General features: G+C 41.8%; 1 protein-coding gene across 6 annotated transcripts in view; it reads right to left on the reverse strand.

Annotated features, from left to right (window-relative positions):
• Window positions 1-22,060, reverse strand: part of EML6 (EMAP like 6) — a 215,953-nt gene that overhangs the window by 22,447 nt on the left and 171,446 nt on the right. Inside the window, exons 28-34 of one of the 6 annotated variants that reach the window (XM_074988504.1) lie at window positions 15,286-15,300; window positions 14,005-14,013; window positions 11,539-11,617; window positions 7,498-7,627; window positions 5,301-5,403; window positions 3,759-3,775; window positions 1,842-2,015 (exon numbers count right to left, since the gene is read on the reverse strand). In XM_074988504.1, coding sequence (XP_074844605.1) covers window positions 1,842-2,015; window positions 3,759-3,775; window positions 5,301-5,403; window positions 7,498-7,627; window positions 11,539-11,617; window positions 14,005-14,013; window positions 15,286-15,300 — 527 coding nt within the window. Of the gene's footprint in view, window positions 1-1,841; window positions 2,016-2,373; window positions 2,395-3,758; window positions 3,776-5,300; window positions 5,404-7,497; window positions 7,628-11,538; window positions 11,618-14,004; window positions 14,014-15,285; window positions 15,301-22,060 lie in introns of all 6 variants that reach the window. The other 5 variants (XM_074988503.1, XM_074988502.1, XM_074988501.1 and 2 more) reach the window with 5 other exon arrangements.

The raw sequence follows: 22,060 nt of genomic DNA on the forward strand, positions 1-22,060 counted from the left end.
TTATGCATCCTGCAAGCCCCGTGTCCCTAGCTAGACCTTCACAAAACTCACACTTAAGAAATGCTGATGTGCAGCAAATGGATTCTACTGCCAAAATTCTTTGGCTCTGAGCACATACAGATCACGTGCACATACCGTGGACTACCACTCAAAGAAGAACACTGGTTTAGGGGCCACTCCACCTTTGACAATATGAATGCCGTGACTACTAACAGCAGGCATGCTAGGTCGTAACTCTAAAAAACACAGTCAGACCCATTTGAGACATGACCCCTTTAAAGACTGCAATACCTGTAAGTCAAATACAGTGAAAACTTTGGTGTCTAAGGGTTTTAACTTTTAATATGAGGCTTGTGGAACAGAACCTCATATGGATGGATATGATCGGAAAAAGCCGCAGGATGAGTAAAGTACCCAGTTTCTTAGTGACAGAATAATATAGACTCTCAGCCTGATGGGAATTATTACTGAAAACCAAACCTTATGGAGTCATTAAGATCACTGAACCATTGTGTCTCCTGACCTGGTCAGTGTCACAGATACAGCAATTTCCTGCATTATCTTTGTGAGATATTATTGAATTAAATTTAAATATCTTTGGAGTCTATCAGAATATAAGTATGAAGTTCACATATTACTGTGGGAGAGGATGTAACTTGTTGAGGGAGGAGAAGTAGCCTAAAAAGTATTATAAGTTCTAAAGATCCACAGTAGATTCTGCATAATAGCAACCACATCCTGACAACTTCTAATTAAGTTGACCAGTTTTCAAGATATTGACAACTTCCAAAAAACAGCAACATTTTGCTGCAACTGCACAGTACCTCTCCAAGCTGTGTCTTACCACCAGGGCCATCCCTAATAGGTTACAGGGCTTGCGACAACCCCCACATCTGCCCCAGGCCCACCCCCATCTCACCTCTTCCTGCTCCAGATCTGCCCTAGCCCACCCTCTACCCCAAGAACTGCAGTACAGGACCAAGCCCTCTCCCATATTGGGTTTCTTGATGCATGATGTATAACCTGGTGCCTCCACAGCTGTTAACTTAGAACACAGGAAGCCTTGTTGTCTGTGGGAATCAGAATCCAGATCACCTTTTGTGGTTGCTGAGGTAGCCTATGGCACTTTTGTGAGCGAGCAGATGGTGGGGAGGGGCTATCTGCTTTGGAAAAAAAATCAAAGAGGATCAACAGGTCAAATTATATTATGGTGTTGTCCCTTGCTGCTTCCAGAAATCTGCACATGGTCAGAAGCTGTCTGCTTTAACGTGACCTCCCCCAAAAATCCAGCACAAATTTTGTAAAGTTTTGTTTCAGGAAGCATGGTCACTTGGTTTATGGACTGCTCTGAGTCAGCACCGCAGATTACTCTTGATGCTACCACCAGTTATCCGCATTGGGGGCTGCCCATGGAACTGCTTTGAACCAGTATACAGATACACACTACCTTACATATTTAGATTTAAATGATAAAAATATGCCTATACAATCCTATAGGTGCCCTAGCAAACCATTACAATGCAGTGCTGCTTTTGCTGCATATATGTGCAATCCATATGTTTCTGGATTTTCCTCTGAGTGAAATCCCTCACAATGCAAAGAACTGTACGAGACTTTACATTTGAATTCAGTGCTGCTTGACTCTCTATTGGGAGACTAACTGAGTACAAATCCCCATGGGTTACCTCTGTGTACTGGGCTGAATTTCACCATTGCTGATATTTATATGAATTTATTGAAAATAGAATGGACCACTCAGTACAGGAGTTGTCTGATTTATCTGTCTTGATCAACAAAGTAAATAATTGCAAGTAATAAAGAGCTAAGGGCTCCAGATTTACCTTCTTGCCACCTCCATACAGTAATAGAATGTTCTGGATCAACTCCTACTGACACCAGAAGTTTGCCAGTAGCACTGAAGTTAATATAGTTGACCCCTTTGGCATGGAAGCAGCGCAGCATAGAAAGAGTCTGCTTACTCATAGCATCCCATACATGAATAGAAGGAGTTGTACCTTAATGGAAAGACATGCATTAAAATGGAATTTAATTCAGTTAGTGAAGGCTTCAATTAAAAAAAAAAGCATTTTGAAGAACAGAGCATTTAAACAGACATTTAAAAACATTTTTAAAATATTAAGAACCACATGACTAAAAAAAGCTTGCAATAGCCTATGAAACATAGGGAAAAATTACTGTAGTTCATGAAATAAGACAAATTCTAAATGATCAACAAAACACTTATGAGGCGCATCATGCAACATAAATTGTTTGTAAATGTTTTTACTTGTATCCGCAATTCACACAGATACAACCAGGTCACATGAAACTTTTACATAACTGCATTGACTAGAATTCACGCAACAGCCTTACCTGGAAATTCTGTTATATCACCTGCATTGTGAGAGCAACAGCAAATAAGGAAGAACCAAGGAAAAATGATAGCTGAAATAAGTCATGTTTCTAATGCTGAATTGAACATCAGCACCAGAAGGAAGCACAAAATTAAAGATTTGAAAATGGATATGGATTAAACAAACAAAATAAAAAAACAGGCATATTGCTGATGTTCATTAGGAACACTGTCTTTTATAAATAAAAACAAAACAACAATATTGGTTGCTTTCCCAGTAGTAAATAAAGCATTTAATGCTAGAGCTATACAGGCTTTTTGCACTAAATGATTTTTACATTCAAATGTGTCAATAAATTGTACAGAATATTGATCAAAAATCAGAAACACTGATTTTATGAGTTTTTTTAAGAAACAATGACAGAAAAGAAGAAAGAGGCAAAATGAGAGAGAGCTCAGTGGTTTGAGCATTGGCCTGCTAAACACAGGGTTGTGAGTCCAATCCTCCAGGAGGCCATTTAGGGACTGGGGCAAATAGATACCAGAGATAAAAGGGCAGGGGACTGGACTAGATGACCTCCCAAGGTCCCTTCCAGTTCTAGGACGTGCATACTGCTTTGCAATAGCCACACTAGCTGCTCTTTTGACAGAAGTAAAAGAATGCCATGTAGCATGGTTTAAAAAATATTTTAAATTTGTATTTCAAATAAGGCTAACAGATAGCTAAATATATTTTCTCTACCTTTGAGTCTGCTCAAATAACCAAATTTCTAATAATTTCAATGAAAACTAAGCATGCTCAGAACCTCACAACTGACAAGGACAATTTGTCAAGGTATTGATATACTGACTTTTCCCTGTCTCACTGGTATGGTTCATTAGTATGAAAGTTATGCGTTTGATCCTTGTCTCACTTAGGCTGTGTCTACATTAGCCCCTTTCTTCGACTGATATTCCCCTGTCTGTGTCATTTCCATGCCTATGTCCTTCAAACAAGGGGCTAGCATAGACAGAGCCTTACTGTGGTGTAAAATTAGGAGTAACTGCAAATTTCAGTGGAGTTACATATAAATCAGTTTACATGAAAAGGAAAATCAGACTATTTTTCTGTTTTGAAGCTTGCACCTGATGGGTCTTGATCATGAAGCTCTTACGCTTGTGAGTAAATCATGGGGACCACTCATACACACATAAGTTTGATTTCAGAATTCGGAATTGTGAGCACAAACTATTTGCTCTGCTAAAGAGAGTGTTCTGAAGTTTTCTCTTTTTCTGCTTCACTCTCTGAGGTTTTATGAAGGTGGTTTAATCATAATGCTTTCATTGTTCGGTAATTTCTTCTTGTTCTGTGGAGCAGTAGTTTGGTGGGAGCAGAAAGTGGGCTCTTTATAAATGAGATGATTACCAGCAATACCAGCAGACCTATTAAAGAATTTATTTTACATACTATTGTAGGGAATGTGGCAGAAGGAATGCAGTGCTGCTGAAGGCTGGGAGGAATGAGTCTCCCAGAGGTCATCTGCATGAGAATGCAAAAGGTGTGCATGTGTGATACCTTTTCAGGCAAAACCTAATGGGTAGCAAGTAAGCCATGAGATTTGGTCTGTTGTAAACATGTAGTTGTAAAATCACAATTTAAGCTGACACTTAAAGCGGGAGTTGTGAGATCTCACCAATGCTCTGGGTTGTTGTGGGGGACAGGGCAGCCGCCTTAGCTGTGTAAGACATTGATTACACAGGGCTCCCTGGTTTAAAGCATTGTGAGGGAGAAGGGGAGAGGTACTGGTTGAGCCAGCTTGCTGAGTGCCATGGCCCTGCCTATGCCTTGGCCATATAGCTATAAGCCCGGCTTGACTAACCCTCCCCACCTGTTGAAAGATAGAGCTGGCTACTAGGGTGTTTGTGAAACCCCACACTAGCGATACCAAGAGCTGAAATCACAGAGTGGTAGCTGAGGCCACACAGAGCTGAAATCACTGGGTTCTGCCTTAGGGCAGTCCCAATCAGTGGAGTTAGGACTGGCGGACAACAGCAGGACCAGGGGGTGGCTAGTAGGAGCGGCGGCGACCGCTGGGCGGCTGGTAGGAGCGGCGGCGGCCGTAGACAACGGCGGGCGGCCGGTAGGAGCGGCGGCGGATGATAGCGACCGGCAGGCGGCTGGTAGGAGCGGCGGCGGACGACAGCGACTGGCGGGCGGCTGGTAGGAGCGGCGGCGGACGATGGGGACTGGCAGACAGCTGGTGACAGGAAGGGGAGGCTACAGACAAGTGGACAGCTAATATTGCCCTGATGATGTATCTGTGGGCTTTGAGTTTGGGACTGCACCGCAGAGGGTACACCCTGTAACTGTGTGTGTGTGGAAGAGGGCCAAGAGCCCCAGCAAGAGACTGGGTCCTACTGCATATGGGGATGGTACCTGGGTAAAAGGGGTTTTGTCTCTTCTGTGCTGAGATATACTGCATCTGTCACTGTAACCTTGGGGTAGGTTACGGTCATTAAACAAGCCATTTCTATCTCAGACTCTGTGCTTGCGGGGGGGTGGGGGGGAGAACCGCCTTACAGGCACCCAGCACGGGGGTGAAATTGTCCCAGGCCACTGGGTGGGGGCTTGAGCCGGTTGGTTGTATCCTTGATAGGAAAACCCCACAAGAGTTGAACCCGGCCCTTCTGGCAGGCATCTGGCGTTAACAGAAGGGTTACCCTATTATAAGACAAGATATCCCATGATCTATAAAATTCAGTGCCTCACAATCAGAGACAACAATGCATAAGACAGATTGATTGACATAAGAAAATGCTCAGAGTTGGAGATCTCATTAAGGTGAAAGAATAAAATGGGGAAAGTAAAATTGATGATAACCAGATTCCTAAATATGAACACACCCATCCCCAGTTTATTAGCCCCCTGATACATTTTAAGTAAAACTTTGTTACTATGAAGAATCACTTACCAATTTGGCTGGTAGCCACAACATTTTTATATTTTGGGTGCTGGTTCACAGTTAGGCAGAGAATGTCATCAGTATGCTCCAGGTAGAAACTCTGACTTCCTAAGAAAATTCAAACAAGTTTTTATTAAAAATAGTATTCCAGCAATCTGCTGCTATGGGGCACATTTAACAATCAAGTGGTGGCATGAGAGGCCAGGCAATCATTTCTTAAAATACAGCAGAAACTTGCAGTAAATAGAGCTCTAAAGCTCAGTGAATATTAGGGTTTGAAGAGACCTCAGGAGTTCAGCTAGTGCAACTCCCTGTTCAAAGCAGGACCAACCCCAACCAAACCCAATGACTACCCAGACTGTTCTGACTTGCAGTTTGAACACGGCTGCCCAGCACACAAGTACACAGGCATCCACTCCTCCCCATTTTAAGGCCTGGGAATTTTTGAAAGTTCACTTTGTTTGCTTGGAGTGGGCAGCTCACATTGCAATTTCCCAGGTGACTATGTTGGCTCCACACAGCAAATGCTCTCCTGCTTGGAGCACACCTGAGTTGTTGGATCTGCTGGCTCTGTGGGGAGAAGGACGTCCAGTACCAGCTCTCCTCAAACTGTAGTAACTTTGATATCTATGGTCAAATTTCCCAAGACTTTTTGAATAAGGGCGATGAACAGAACACACATCAGTGTCATGTGAAGATAAAGGAACTGGGGTAGGCATACCACAAAGCAAAGGAGTCAAACCCTTGATCTGGTGCTGGGACAAAAATCTGCCACTTTTGTAAGGCGCTGGAAGCCCTGATGGCCCCATATACACAGCCAAGAGACCCAGGAAACTTTGGGGCAGAAGGAGGAGGCAGCAGACAGCAGACTTGAATCCTCCTAGACTGCCTTCCTGAGGAGTGTTCAGCCCAAGGATTACCATACATCTGGGTTTGCCCATGCAGTGCATCTTTTTTGAGCTTCCTTCCTATCTGAGTGGATTTTTCAAATACAGTAAAACCCCAATTATCTGACCCTTGATTATCCAACAATTTTATCCAACACCGCTCAGAGTGGTGTGGGATAAAGCAGAATGTTGGATGACTGAGGATAATCACTCCCCCAGTCCCTCAGCAACCAAAAGCCAGCTCCTGGCAGCTGGGAGCCCACTCTGGGCACCTGGCAGCTGGTCCTGCAGCAGCTGTCAGCTGGCCCGTGGAGCTGTTAGCCTGCCCTGGGGAGTGGGCAGCTGGCCTGGGTTGCAGTGCTGGGCATCAAGCAGCCAGCTTCTCAGCAGACGGCCCAGGGAGCAGGCAGCTGGCAGCCGGCAGCCCCCCAACTCTGCTCCAACTGCACACTTCCTGATTATCTGACATTTTCAGTTATCTGACTATCGGTCAGAACCAATTATGTCAGATAATAAGGGATTTATTGTAACAGGAAATGTCTGCAATTTCTGCAGAGCAGACAAGCTGCAGCTCAGAATGAACTCTGATAGGTTTGTTTCCCAACTGTGCCTTCCCCTGCCTCTGCAGCTGATTGGTCCATTCCCCTGAATGCCACAGGTGCTGAATCCTTTCCACCCAGAGCCCAGTTCCCATGCCTAGGAAGAGGTGCTGTAGAGAATGTGGTCATTGACGGCTGATGCTGTGTCCTCAGCTTATACCAGTTGCTCTGCCACCATGACAGGAAGTGGCACTGCTCCCCATCTCTAGTGAGTACCCCTGCCACAGGTACATTCTCCACCTCCCCCAAATTATACCTCTGCCCCAGGATCCCTCTTTTTGAGCACCTGAAATATGGGAGTCCTATTCATTATTCAACCCAACCTTAGGTCTACTTTTTCTACATTCTGTCTTATAGCCAGGATGGATTTTTAACAAGGGACAACCACAAAACCCTGCAAGGATTCACACAGAATCTGACCTAATTGGTTCTGACCTACAGGAGCTACATCTGCCCAGAGGAACAGTGGTCTCCACACAAAAAGACCAAAACAAAACCAAACAAAACAAAACAGTGGCGTCTTATGCTTCATTCATACTATAGTACAGGAACCAAAGACTATAGGCTAATTTGCATGCATTCTTTACCAGGATGCAAAGAGAAAAAAAAAGACATGTAAGATAGCGACAAAATTATGATTGTTGAATGAAAAGGCTTTCTTGGTCATCTTTTTTAATTTTTTAAAAATTTTGCAATACTGTTTCATCTTGAATTACCTGTAGAAAGATTTTGAACAATGCCTGCTGCAGCTGTATGGAAAATAATATCAGCACCATCATTGAGGTAATGAAGGTTGTTGCGACAATCAAATCCTCTGTATCCAAAAACATGATCTAAAGCCAGCTCCTAGTTAAGAAAAGAGATTAGAGAGTGGAATAAAAACAAACAGAAAAAGGAGTTACAAACCATGTTTGGATCAGATACAGTGGGTACTAAACTAATTAGACAAGCAAATATTTTAAGAGACAACGAAATAAATAATTACATAATAATTTATACAGAAATAACTAAATCATAATTTTATCCCTACTCCTCTTCTATTTTGAGGATAACATTTTCATGAATTATCTACAATACTACTGGTTGACTAGACCACTGAATTCATACTTTAATTCTCGAGTAAATCCATCAGCTATAAATTGGTTCTTTCTTCAAGGTCTATTCAAAGTTAATTTAAGTTCAACATCTACATTTATTATTTTTTCACCGAAATCAATTCAGAGAAATTACCATGCCAAAGTTACATGTAAAAACTTTTACCTGTCTTTTGTAACTGGTAATTTTTGAGATGCGTTGTTTGTGTCCATTTCACATTAGTTGTGTTCATGCCCACATTCATGGCTGTTGGAAATTTTTCCCCTACTGGGATCCAAAGGGTTGGTTTTAGTGTCCTCTGGGGTGCTGAACCTATGCACCAGTATACATGGCGCTGCTGCCCCACACCCTTTCAGGTTTTTCTTGTTCACTCTGACAGCAGTGATGGATGTTGGGTCACAGAATGGACAACAGCAACATGTCTCAAAGGAGAACAGTAACAAAAAATATGTGACTGTTTTTTCTGCTTTGTGTGCTTTCTCATGTCAATTCCACGTTAGGCAAGTCACAAGAAGTATCCTTGGAGGTGGGCTCAGAGTTCATGGATGTACAGCCTGCAGCAGAGCTCTGCTGATACTGAGATTGTCCCAGGCCTGATGGTTGATGGTGCAATGGAATGTGAAGATATGGACTGCTGACCAGCTTGTGGCTCTACAGATGTCTTGAATCAGTACCTGGGCCAGGAAGGTGGCTGCTGAGGTCTGCTCTCTGGTGGAATGGATGTTTACAATAATTGCCAGTGGTATCTTTGCCTGTTCATAACAAAAATTGATGCAGCCTTCATGATGAGACAGGCTGACCTTTCATTCTAACTGCCACTGCAAAAAAAAAAAACAAACAAAACAACCTGTGCTCATTTGCAGAAGGGTCATCTAACATCCAGGATGTGTAACCTACATTCTTCACTGCGTTTGTGAGGCTTTGGAAGGAACACCTGGCTCTGCTTATTGAGAAATGTTCTGATTCTTGAAAAATTGTGAAACCATCTTTGGTAAGAAGGCTGGATGCAGTCACAGCTGGACCTAATTCTTACAGAGCACAGTGTAGGGCGGTTCTAAGGTCAGCACTCTTATTTAGGAAACTCTTCAGGACAAATTGATTACAACCAGGAAGGAGACCTTCCATGAGAGGCACAGCAGCAAGTATGAGGCAAATGACTCAAAGGGCAGTCATCTGAGCCTTGACTTCACCAGGTTCAGGTCCCAAGGTGCAACAGGGTCAGGAACTTGAGGATAAAGTTGATCCACGCTTTTCAGAAATGTAGTTGTCACAGTATGGGAGAAAACAGATTTGCCCCGGACTGAAGTATGGATAGGCCGGATAGCTACCAAGTGGAATTTGACTTTTATAGCACTGGTTCTTGGTGGTTGAGATACTCACGGTAGTCTAGGCTGGATTGTAGCAAGGTCTAGTAAGGAGAGAGATTCTGGTTCGAGGCCCAATGTTTGAGGCAGAGAAGTTGGTGTTTGCCACAATGCTTTTACCAGTTTTAACCACTCTTCTGTGCACTGGTAAGGCCACCTTGGAAGGAACCATTGCAACCAAGATGTAAATGGGCTGGGCAGCCATTCCTTATGAACCTCAATTTGCAGTCTCAGGCTGGAGGCCACCCTTTTAAGCAGCTCTTGATAGGCAAGGAAGTTGTCACATGGCAAAGGATTGGCAGGCCTGACCAGTGGCTTGTCAGGGTAAGAGGAAGCAGCTATGGGAAGTGTGCTTGGTTCCTCTGAAGCTGCCGGTGCCAATTGTGCAATGACCATCAGAGTCTTGGTGCTGTGATGGGGTAATAAATCAGTTGCGTACAGAGCCAAAACAAAGGTCTGGTTCTCAAAAACCACCGCGGGGCCTGTAATGAATATGAGCCCAGCATAGGAGCGATGCCTCAGGAATTATGACTGGCGCTAGAGGTGCACTTTGTCATATCGGGAGTTGGAACTGTGTAAGCTCAAGAGCAACTATTTGGTGCTGGCAACCAATGTATCAGGGATTAGTGCTGCAAAGGAGATTGGTGCCATACAGGAGGTTGGTGCCACATTAGAGACCCAGATGGGTCCCATTGTGGGTTTCCCTTTAGAGAGAACCATCTTCAAAGTGTCCGCTGAAGATGGGTCTGGATCCCAAGGCATGGGTGGCACTGGGAGAGACATTAAGTCTCTTGATCCTGGGAATGTCTCTAGTATTGAAGGCAACAAAAATGCTAGAGGCCCTGGGAGTAGGACAGGCCCTGGGAATAGGTGGATCCTGATTTTAGCTTGGTGCCCTGGGAGAAGTAGTCACTGTCCAAAGTGACCCTTCATGGATCTTGACTTTTGTGAGGGTTCCTGGGTAGTTGTATGCAGTACCAGGGAACAATCTCAGTTTGAGTGTGACATCTTTTTGTTCTCAGATATAGGAGAGGAGGACCCCAGTGCTGGGGGAGCTCTCCACAGTGATGCCAAAGTGCTTGGTGCTGAGTCAAAGCTCCACAGTGCTTATGCAGGGCACAGGGCAGCCTGCATTAACAGGGTTTTTTATCTGCTGTCCCTGTCTTTGAGAGTGTGTGAGGGCTGAATATTTTGCAGATCATATACTTCTCTTTAAAATGCACCTCCCTGAAGCACTTAAGTCAAACAGCCTGGGGCAGTCACTGATGGGCACAGGTTTGCCATGTGCAGCACAGGGCTTAAACCATGCAGACTGATGCATGCCTTATCCTTGCAGCTAAGTCCCACTGGAACGGCTATTACTTGAGTATTTTAACTTACAAAGACCTGTCCTAGATATTATCCCCAGGACAATTTTTTCCATAAAAAGGGAAGTACAAGAAAAGCAATGACTGATTTTCAGGTGTTTGTTAATCCAAATTCACAGTGCAGAAAATCTGGATCTATCATAGTACAGATTATTTTAAAAACATATGTGACATTGACAGACCAGGTAATTGCTGCAGATAGTATCCATAGAGGATGACAGTCTTTGGCTTGCTCAGTTATGCAGCAAACATATATTTTTAAAATTAGGGACTACATTTTCAGAAAACTTGCTCTCTAAAATACACAAAAAAACCTGTATAATCTGCAGCATTATGATTTTGATTTTGTGTGCAGTCATGCTACATGCATGTGCAAATGACCAGTGTGTAACTAGCTATTTACATGTTTAATATAACAAATGACTGCATAAACTAGGAGGCCGTGGCTACATTAGCTCCCACCTTTCGAAAGGGGCATGCTAACGAGCCACTTCGGCAGATGCTAATGAGGTGCTGCAATGAATATGCAGCGCATTGGCATAATGGCAGCCATGCATGTTTTGAAAGTGCTGCTTTCGAAACGCACACTGCTCATGTAGACAGGATCCTTTCGAAAGGACCCCTTGGATTTTGAAAGCCCCTTCTTCCCAAAACCAAATGGGAAGAAGGGGCTTTCAAAAGCAGGGGGTCATTTCAAAAGGCCCCAGCTACACACGCGGCATGTGTTTTGAACCCGGCACTTTTGAAGCATGCGTGGCCACCATTATGCTAATGAGGCACTGAATATTCATGGAAGCACCTCATTAGCATCTGCTGAAGGGGCTCATTGTCATAGCCCCTCCAAAAGGAGGGGCTAGTACAGCCACAGCCGAAGTGTGGGTGAAATTCAACCAATAACCATTAATATTTTTTAAAAAGTGCTAAACCTTACCTCAACCAGTTTCTTTTTTTTGTTGATATCATTCTTTTGCAGTTTCTCAGGCTGAGGGGCAGCTCTGCTAACTGGTGGCCTGAAACAAACACAGAGGAAACAAACATGCAACCAAAGATAATTAATACTTACGAAAGCAAAAGAAAACTTTCAGAATTACTGCATGTTTATGGATGTATAGGGGAATAGCCAACTACTAAAGAGCTCAGTGTTTTTAAGGTTTCATAACTGGCATATTGAACTTGGGTCCATTCTGGATTAGAGAGCTGAAGTAACATTATGTGCACTAATGGCAGAATAAACAGTTCTGGGCCATGGATCAAGCTCTTGTTATGGAAAAACCACTATAGTTTTTATCGAGACTTATTTTCACTGATTTGAATGTAGAAGTTATTTAATTGAGACTAATGCCAGCAGAGCACATGGCTGTAATTTCTGCAGTCACCAAAAGCACCTAAAAGGACAAACGTAGGATATAGAATGAAAAAAAGTCTTTGGCTGTGTCTACACTGCCACCTTCCTTCGAAGGAAGGATGGTAATCAAGGTGTTGGGAGTTTACTAATGAAGTGCTGCGCTGCATACACAGCATTTCATTAAGCAAATTCCGCCCCCGCAGCAACTCTGAAATTTTAAACTTCGAAGTACCAGCACGCTTCTAGCCATGGTGCACCTGCCGGTACTTCAAAGTGCCGGGGCAACTTTGATGTCCCCTTAGTCCTGAGGAGTAAGGGGACTTCAAAGTTGCCCTGGCACTTTGCAGTACCGATGGGTGAGCCGTGGCTAGACACGTGCTGGTACTTCAAAGTTTAAAACTTCAGAGTTGCCCGGGGGGGAGGGGGGGCGAATTTGCTTAATGAAATGCTGTGTATGCAGCGCAGCACTTCATCAGTAAACTCCCAACACCTTGATTCCATCCTTCCTTCGAAGGAAGGTGGTAGTATAGACAAGCCCCTACTTATTAACATACCCTTTAAATACAGATAGCCTTTAGTGCTTTTGAAAAGGACCAAAACAGAAGGCAACAAGCTGTACTTGGATTAGAAAAATGTCTCTATGATTATATGTAAAGCAGAGATTAAAGGAATAATGGACTTGCTCCTGAAAATTAGCGGAGGGGATGAACCCAAAGGGAGCTGAAGATGCTCAGCTCCTTTGGGAATTGCTCATCATCTTAAAAGATCAAGCATGCTGCAGAGTCTCATTTTACATAGATTATTTTGTTAATCTGAGTTTAATGTTTCCCTCCCTGCCCCATATTGGTCCATAAAAGGACAGTGGGTTACACTTTACTACCAGTCATACAAGAATACATTTGGAGTAATTCCACTGAAATTAGATTTATACTAGACAAATTTGACCCAGATTCCGAACAAGAGTTACTTATTTTTTACTTGGAAGGTGTGTCCCTCCCTGCTATAAATTGGTGATAGTGGTGTTGTCGTGCAGGACGTGGAGGATAGACAGGACCAAGAATATAGATTATAGGAAAATCCAAGCCCCTGAATGCCACTCTAGAGAAACTCTGGATGATGAAAACAGTATAACAAACTTCACGCCTTACTACTATTCCAAGCATAAACATTGTAGACAGAAATTTAGAGAACAGTGGGATTCTGCAAGCAAGAAAAGCAAACACCTGGCCTCAATTTACTTAATTAACATGTGAATATGGCAAACTTTGCTAACCATTTGAGAGAAACATCTATACAAATGTTTTCTGCTCATGTCTACCTGAATGAAAGGTAGAAGATAGTCAGAATAAACTGAATGCTATGGAAGTCAGGTTGCAAAGGCAAAAAATTGCAGCATCTACATCCCTTTTAATGCCTGCTGTACCTGCACTGTAATCTTTGTACTCTTAAGTATAATTTAATCTTACTTGGCCAAAAATCACTTCCAGTGCAGCTTATTCCTTCTATCTACTCTGAACTGCTTTTTGTGCAGTGATACAATCTTGGGGGTGTATTTTAAGGGTAAAATTTTACAAACCATAGTGTATTTATTGCAACATTATGTAGCACAGAAAGTTGGACTCTGGAAGAGCAAAACAAAATTGAAAATAAGCAAACCAAACTCCCACAACTCAAACAGACAAGTAAACATTCACTAAGGCCAGGTCTACACTAGACCTTAAAGTCAATTACAGACACGCAATTCCAGCTACACAATTGTGCGGCTGGAACTGACATACCCACAGTCAACTTACCTGGTTGTTTTCAATGAGAGAGGTTGACAGCAGAAACTCTCCCTTCGACCTTCCTTACTCCTCACAAGACTGAGGAGTACAGGGGCTGACTGTTGACCCCCGACAGTTCGATTTCACGCGTTCCCACGAGGTGCGTGAAATCAAACTCTGGAAGATCAACCCTGACCAGGTTGATCTCCTGAGTAGTGACGACATACCCTAAGTGTTAATAGAATGTATCAGTAGGTGATATTGTGACAATAAAAGAGGAAAGAGTTACCTTGATCCCCTTGTAAGCAGCAAACAAAACCAAGTAAGAAACTTATTATAGTTTAGACACATATTTTGGCCACTTTAATCATGCACAAGCATTTTCAGAGTTGATCAGTCATTCGTGTGTGGCACAAACCATGGTATTCAAGCATGCCAGCAAGAACTAAAACAGAAATTAAAGAGTGCACCAGTCTAAAAATTCAGAAGGTTTACACCCTGGCATCATCAGGCAAACTTTGCACTACAGCTCCTACAGGACACGGAGAAAAAAGGAAGCTTATCAGTGCTTCCCACACACTGTATACTGAACTGAGAGTATACTTTTGTGTATTGTAGTTATTTCAGAGTGCCGTAGACATACTGGAACTGTTGGAATACTAACAACAGTCTCATGAGTGCTGTTGACAGTTTCACACAAAGTGGATGTTTGTTTCTATAGAGTTCAGCTCACAATTTAGCCTAATTCCTGTCAATTTGTGTACAGAGACAGTTTCTATTTTTTTTTTTTTTTGCTCTCAGGGAAAACAAAACACCTTTATTTTCTCTGAAATTGTTCAGTCAAAACACTTCATGTAATCATCAATAAGAATGGACCAACCAGTGGTGGAATCACCACCAGCGACTAGATGGGAAGTAAATGATCAGAAAATTTAATTCCATGTAAAATGTTAAACTAAGCTAGAAGATTGTACAAAGGCCAATCTGAACCCACAACTAGTACAAGGCCTTTAAATCAGCAATTCAGGAAAGCATCATTTTTTTCTGCATGCTTCCTGCTCTTTTTTCTGTTTTAGTGCAATTTTTAAATGATTTGAATTTTACGTTTCTTCGTCTATGAATGTCTGTTAAAGTTTATGACAAAAGCAAACCAGGATTTGTGATGAAAGTAAGAGGACACTATCACTATGTAGCCAACAAATGGTTTATTTTGAAAATATAAACACACACAAACACACACATATATATATTATATATATCTATACACTGTACGTACACACAAATATTGTGTGTATTTTTATATATACATATACATGTATATATACACGTATGCATTCCGTGCTTTATTTTCACATTGTGATTCATAAAAGAAATGTAAAAGAAAAGCAGCATCAGGTTGATTTTCTCTTTTAAAGAGTCTATGATCATTGGTAATATATTTGAAACTTAAGATGGCAGTATTAAGGGTATGAAATTTGCACTGTAATAAGTATATTTACCCTTTGTGACCTATTCATTCTGAACTGTACATTCATAGAAACCTGTGGTTTTCTTGTTTGTTAATACTTACTTGACAATTCCCTGCCTCCAAAGGAAAGCAAGTTAAAACACAATACAAGTATTAACGGTTTCTTTCCAGTAACTTTAAAAAAATGTGTGCATGTTAACAAATAGGAGGAATTAATTTTAGAAAAATTTAGACATACTCAAAAGTTATGGGCTTTAATTTTTGCAGGCACTCTGAATCACTACAGACTTTGTTCCTGTTAGCAGTAATGTGTTGGATTCTGTCTTTACATCAGTTTTACACAGACGTAACTCATTAGTTGACTTCAATGGACTTAATCCAGATTTATACCTGTGTGAGTGAGAACAAAATTAGCCCTGCTGTTTCTAGAGATTATTAGATGGGAACGGGAAAAGATTCTTCCCTTCAGCTAGCCAGTAAGTCTGTAGTGAAATATTAAGATATAGCAGCAGCAAGGGGAGGCTAAAACTTGGATGAGCACAGGTGACAGCATTGGGTGGTCAGACAAATTAAGTCACTAAGTTGAAAGTTTGGGGTGAGAGATTTTGAAGTGAGTAAGAGAAGGTGAGAGGTCTTAGAGGAAATGGAATAAGGGTTTACAGGAATGGGAACAAATTGCTGCAGGGAGAGATACCACGGGGGGAAGGAAGAGGGGAAAGAGAGAGTTATTTAAGATAAGTAAAGGAATAGAAAGGGCAGGTCAAAAAGAATTAGGATAAGCTCTCTGCAGCAGGAAATGTCTCTGTCTGTGTATACACATGGCACATAGTACAATCTGACTCTGATTAAGTGCAAGTGTAATAAAAATAATAACAAATAATGATCAGAAGGGTAGCCGTGTTAGTCTGGATCTGCAATAGCAACGAGGGGTCCTGTGGCACCTTATAGACTAACAGAAATGTATGATCATAAGCTTTCGTGGGCAAAGACCCACTTCACCTGCATCTGACAAAGTGGGTCTTTGCCCACGAAAGCTTATGATCATACATTTCTGTTAGTCTATAAGGCGCCACAGGACGCCTCATTGCTTTAACTAATAATGAGAATCCCATTCCTAGTGAAGTCACTAGGAACAGGTTTGGGCTGTTAGAGAGGGCCTTACATGAAAAAGACAAATAAAGCTGCTGTTGCCTGAGAGAAGCCAAGCAAAAAGTCCTGGCAACTGAGAGGGAGATTGATGGTGAGCCCCAAAAGCAAAGACATGGGCAGAGAGGAGGACATGGGTACCCAGTGGGACACAATCGGCAGAGAATGGCTTGCTGGAGAGTGCATGCTCTGATGACACAGAAAAAGCAAGCAAGCCTGAGAAAGAGCATACTCCTAAGAGAAAGGTATGGCCAGAAAGAGAATAAGGGGATCCAAACCTGGGAAATCTACTTGGGCAACAAAGTTATAATCTGAGATTCAATAAAAAGTTGTTCATGACATAAAAGATGTAAGAAAGCCATTAAAAAGTAATTTCCATAGATGCTATCAAGGAACACATGTTTTTCTGGTCATTCTAAAATGGGTTATAAAATATAAAGAACTTTCAGAAATGTTCTAAAAACTTTGCGAAACCTAAACTTCTCACACCCTCTTGTATGTATACGAGTAGCATCATAATATGGAAGTAATAGTAAGGTTATGTAATCTCTTCTGTCATTATTTTTAATTAAAATTTCATTGCCGTTTGGAGCAAAAAGAATGTTATATGTCACTAAGAATAGCCTCCTTTTGAATATTGTGGATCAAAGCAAAATTTAAACATAGCTAGATGAAAACATCATTTAATAAATCATAATACCAGCACAGCAAAATCACTAACATTTTACAATACCCTGCAAGATTTTACATATATGCTGATGCACTCTTTCAAACAAAAATAAAATATTGCAGAATGCATGGTGGTCACAGCCATTTTCATATATTTTAAGAAAGGAAGCTATTCATTGCATCCATTTATCATTCTAATTCAGTTTCAAACATCAACAAGCAGAAAAGCAGATCAATAGGAATGATAATCAGTTCTGAATGGGATAGAGAGCTTATTTTTAAATTAACTGATTGTCCTGCAAAGCTGTTTAGCTGAGGCAAGATTTCAGTACAGGCTTCCTGCACCTATCTATGATTCCCTTCTATATAATGGTATGCACAAATAGGGCAACTTGGAGGATCTTGCTTGATGACGCTATCTGCAGACAGAGCAACACTTAAGTGCCTAGCTTCACTGACTTCCAGGAAAAGAAATTAAGTTGTTAACTCTGAGCTAAAAAGCTTTATATAACTTGTTTACTGGCTACTATCTGACAGATCACTTTCTCTGGACATATTACCAAAGTAGTTATGATCAGCTGAGGCATGGAAGCCAAAAGACCCCTGAGTTAAATGGCTAGTTGATTTTACTGGAAAGACCTTTACTCTGGTACTCATCTCCCTCAGAAGTCTGACAGAATTCCAGCTTGCTGACATTTACCACACACCGCAAAGTATGTTTCCTTCCTCAGGCTTCTCTCAGATGCTGGGGCTGCATTTGTATTTGGTGTATTGAGGGAGAAAACATCTTTCATTTATGTATTAATTTACTTTAATACACCCACGTAACACAGAGGTAGCCGTGTTAGTTTGTATCTCTGAGAACAACAAGAAGTCCTGTGGCACCTTACAGACTAGCAGATATTTTGGAGCATAAGCATTCGTAGGCAAGACCCGCTCCATCAGACTTCATCTGATCATGAAGTCTGATAAAGCGGGGCTTGCCTACGAATGCTTATGCTCCAAAATATCTGTTAGTCTATAAGGTGCCACAGGACTTCTTGGTGTTACACCCATGTAAGACTCCTGGTAGCTAAGCACAAACATTCTTTCAATAACAGAGAACTTTTGGAATGAAAGAGGTGGTACAGAAGGTGAATACATTAGCCTCTCACTTCTGGATGACTGGCTCCAAGCCAGGACATAAATAACACACCTTTGAAGGTTTCCTTATGGCCCCTAGAGGACTCCAGTCCACATGTTAAAAACAAAAACAAAACTATGGTCCAGTTGATAGGTCCTTAGCAATGCTGGAGCAGAAAGCAATTTTCAAGTTAGAATGGAGAAATATTGATGGCACTTTGTGTGGGTAGGTGTACTGCACTGGCATGACTTTACTTCCAAGCACACAAAGTTTCACACAAACTAAAAAACAGCCTGAGGCCAGCCCTCTTATTTTGCAACAGCACAATGGCTGTCTTGTGGGAGATAGACTGATTCTGAGTTCATTAGGCTGCCCCTTGCAGCTGGAACTACAGGAGTCACAATATGTTCAATTATGAGGGAGAACTGCTCACTGCTGTGGAAGCAGTGTCCTACCAATTATGCTTGAATGGGTCAGCTTGATACTGAGCTGTTGGGAAGGTAAAAAGGGGGATCCCAGAACACTCCACTCCATCCCGGTGAGAGCTTGTCTGTTAAAAGACTGATTGTGTTATTTCCTACAACCCAAACATGTTTCTCTCCAAATACATTTTGAACAGTCTCCACAAAAGCATGTATACAAATATGGATTCACTTCCAAGCTGGCTTCTGAAATTTCACTTGCCAAATTACACAGGTTGAACCTCAGTAGCCTGGCAGCCTTGGGACCTGACTGGTACTGAACAAGAGAATTTCCCAAACCATGGGAGGTCAATATTTTCTAGTACCATTGTCAATACTTCCACTGCATACTGGGCTTTTAGAAGACATGTAAGGCCAAATTAGAGCTAAATAACAGCACAGAATACTGAGAGCCAGGACTCGTAGCTGTAAACAAACTTCATGGGACAACAGGAAACTGGGACACACACATGATGAGTAGACATCTGGCTAACTAAAATCATGTTGGATTACAGATGTTGCTGGATGAGACAGTGCAACATTAGAGAGGTTCAACACATACAAGTAAAATCCATATTTGCAAGAGCAAATTGTATAACAAAATGGCTAGCTATTCAATTTATGGTGCAATTTTGGAGGGTTGTTTGAAAGCTATTTTAGAAGAAATATGTCGTCAACAAAAACAACAAGAAGTGTTGTGGCATCTTATAGACTAATAGATATTTTGGAGCATAAGCTTTCATGGGCAAAGACAGACAAAAGCTTATGCTCTAAAATATCTGTTATTCTATAAGGTGCCACAAGACTTCTTGTTGTTCTTGAAACTACAGACTAACATGGCTGCCTCTGATAATCATCAACAAAAGAATTTCTAGTATACTGAGGACAGGAAAATCCTCTTTTTAAACCCTACCACAACATACAATTACAAATGATACAAAGCAGATAAGCTGAAAAACAGCCTATGACAGATAACTTACAGCAAACAGAGCAGAATAGTCTGATACAAAATAGAGGATTAGACATGCTAATACTGCTTTAGGTTTTCCATATTCAACTGCATTGAAAGATTGCCCATCATCATAGTTATTACTAAAGTTGTTAGTTCATGTAGACATGCAAGTCAAACAAATGAATGCTACAGACACAGAATACAAATTAGTGTTAGCTGAATACAAAATGCAAACATTCTTGTGCCTCTTATATTAGTGACATGAAACACTGTTAGGCAACAGACTCATTGTATATCTCATTTAAATTTTAGCTTTGGTCAGTTAAAATGGTTCCAATTCAACCATTAAACTGGTTCTCATACAAGACACAGTCCCCTTGTATTTTCCTAAGTAATAAATATATGGCTTACAATTGTCCTGGATTGTCTGGGACTGTCCTGCCACTGACCAAGGTGTCTCGTGGCGTGGGAGCACTGCTTTTTGATCTCACACACCGCGAGACTGATCCTGAAGCACCTCTGATTGGCACACTCTTCCTAAATTACACAGGCAGAGTAGGGACCAGAATGCCAATCAGAGGAGCAAGAAAAGAAAAGAGAAATAAGGAGACGAAGACAGATATGGAGGGAGAAGAAAAACAAGGTGGGGGAGAGGAGAGAGAAACAAGAAGGAATTAATTATCTTAATTGAATGCACAAACTAACATATCTGAGAAGACATTTTAAAACTGCAACCCCAGCCCCACCTCCCCTGCACTCCACTTCTGCTAATGGGGAATGGGGAATCTCAGAGCCCAGACCAACACAAGCCCAGACATCTATGCCACAATTTTACAGCCCTGCAGCCTGAGCCCCGTGAACCAAGTCAGCTGACATGGGCCAGTGAATGGTGTTTAATAGCAATGTAGATATACCCAACATTACATGCTAAAAGTGCAACTGCGAAGAGGCTTCACTCAAACCCTTTAACCAAGACACTGCCATTGTACTCTGCTAGCCTCAGGGGCTCTGCCACCTTGGACCATGATGAGTCTCACACATTGTAAGGTCAGGTATATGACATAATTTCTATAACCCTTGCAGCTATTACACAATCATGATTTTTATTAAGCAATTAATGCAGCAAAGGAAAAGGCTTATGCTACAAGGGGTTTTTACTAATTTCGGAAAGCATTAACTTAAGATAGACTTGTCCAGACTGGGTTTATGAAGTTGTTGTCTTCCTCTGTATAAGGACAGAAATCCTGGTGCCACAGGCTCCATCACGCTTAGAGGCTCAGCACTTTTAAGTGTCCTATCAATCTCCCCTGGAGTTCGAAGCCCACTGCAGCACAGGATTTTGATCTGTGTACTCCACCAGTTCCGCCTGTGCTGTGTTTGCACGGAGCTTGGATGTATGCTGAAAGCAGGGCACAATGCACCAGAAGGATGGTGTTCAAAGCCCCTGCTCACTCTGCTAGTTGCAATTCAGCTACCATAATCAACCAGGCCTTTATAGCCACTTTCCCACAAAAAAGGCAAGAACTGTTCTCTCCCGCTTCTAAATAAGGAGGGAGGCAGAGGAATAATCCTGCTCCCCAACAGTCCTGCCTGGAGAGAGAGGTGGGCTCTGATGGCTGCTTTCAGAAACAGAAACAACTGCTGGCTCCCTTCCTCTTATCTGTCAGGATGGGGACAAACAAACCCCCTGTCTTTGGGAGCTTGAGAAGAGGCATTGGAAGGCCGGAGCCCTCCAGTTCCTTTGATGATACCATGGAAGGTACTCTTGCTTGTCTGCTGCTAGTGTTAGTGCATGTACTGGTGTGCGACTAGTGTGTGTGGATGCTTCCATATACATGGGTCTGGGTGAAGACTGCTTATGCTTGGATAAGCTGTTGCACGGCTTAAACATTACGGAAAGGAGACTGATGAAGGAGTTCACTGAGAGACTATATGAAGAAAGGAAGAAAAATTGTGTGATTGAAGATGGGGAGGTAGTCCCTTAACATTTTATTTTAGGATCTATTAAAAATATTAAGCCCATCAGACTAGATCATCATTTCACCACTGAAATCCCACCCTTCTTCCCTTTTGTTTTTCCAAAGGCTGAATCCAGAGGAGTACACCAAAGCCACAAAAGTTTACTGTCCTTACTCATAAATGGAGAAATTTCACCTTTGCAACACTTTCAGCTTTCATTGGCAAGTGGTAGGAGGAATCATTCAAATCCAGGTCTCCATTGTGGTAAGCCATTTTGTTGCTTAATGTCTTCTCAGTTTTATCAAAGAGTATCAATCAGGGAATTTTTAGTTCAGAATAAGTGAGGTTGGTGGAATTACCTATCTCCCAATCCTACAGCTAGCCAATCATTTTTAATCCTATACAAGCTCTATTAATTTCACAGAAGACTAGGGGAAATTACATAGTCTCAAGAACCTGTGATGAGAGAGGTCAAAATGACTCCATCACAAAAAAAAAAAAAAAAGATACTTTTTAGTATCCTTACATACTAGCAAATGTGAAGAAGTAGAGAGGGGAGGTGTAAGG

Source organism: Carettochelys insculpta, chromosome 3 (genome assembly GCF_033958435.1).
Source record: "Carettochelys insculpta isolate YL-2023 chromosome 3, ASM3395843v1, whole genome shotgun sequence".
In the NCBI taxonomy this organism is placed as follows: Eukaryota; Metazoa; Chordata; order Testudines; family Carettochelyidae; genus Carettochelys; species Carettochelys insculpta.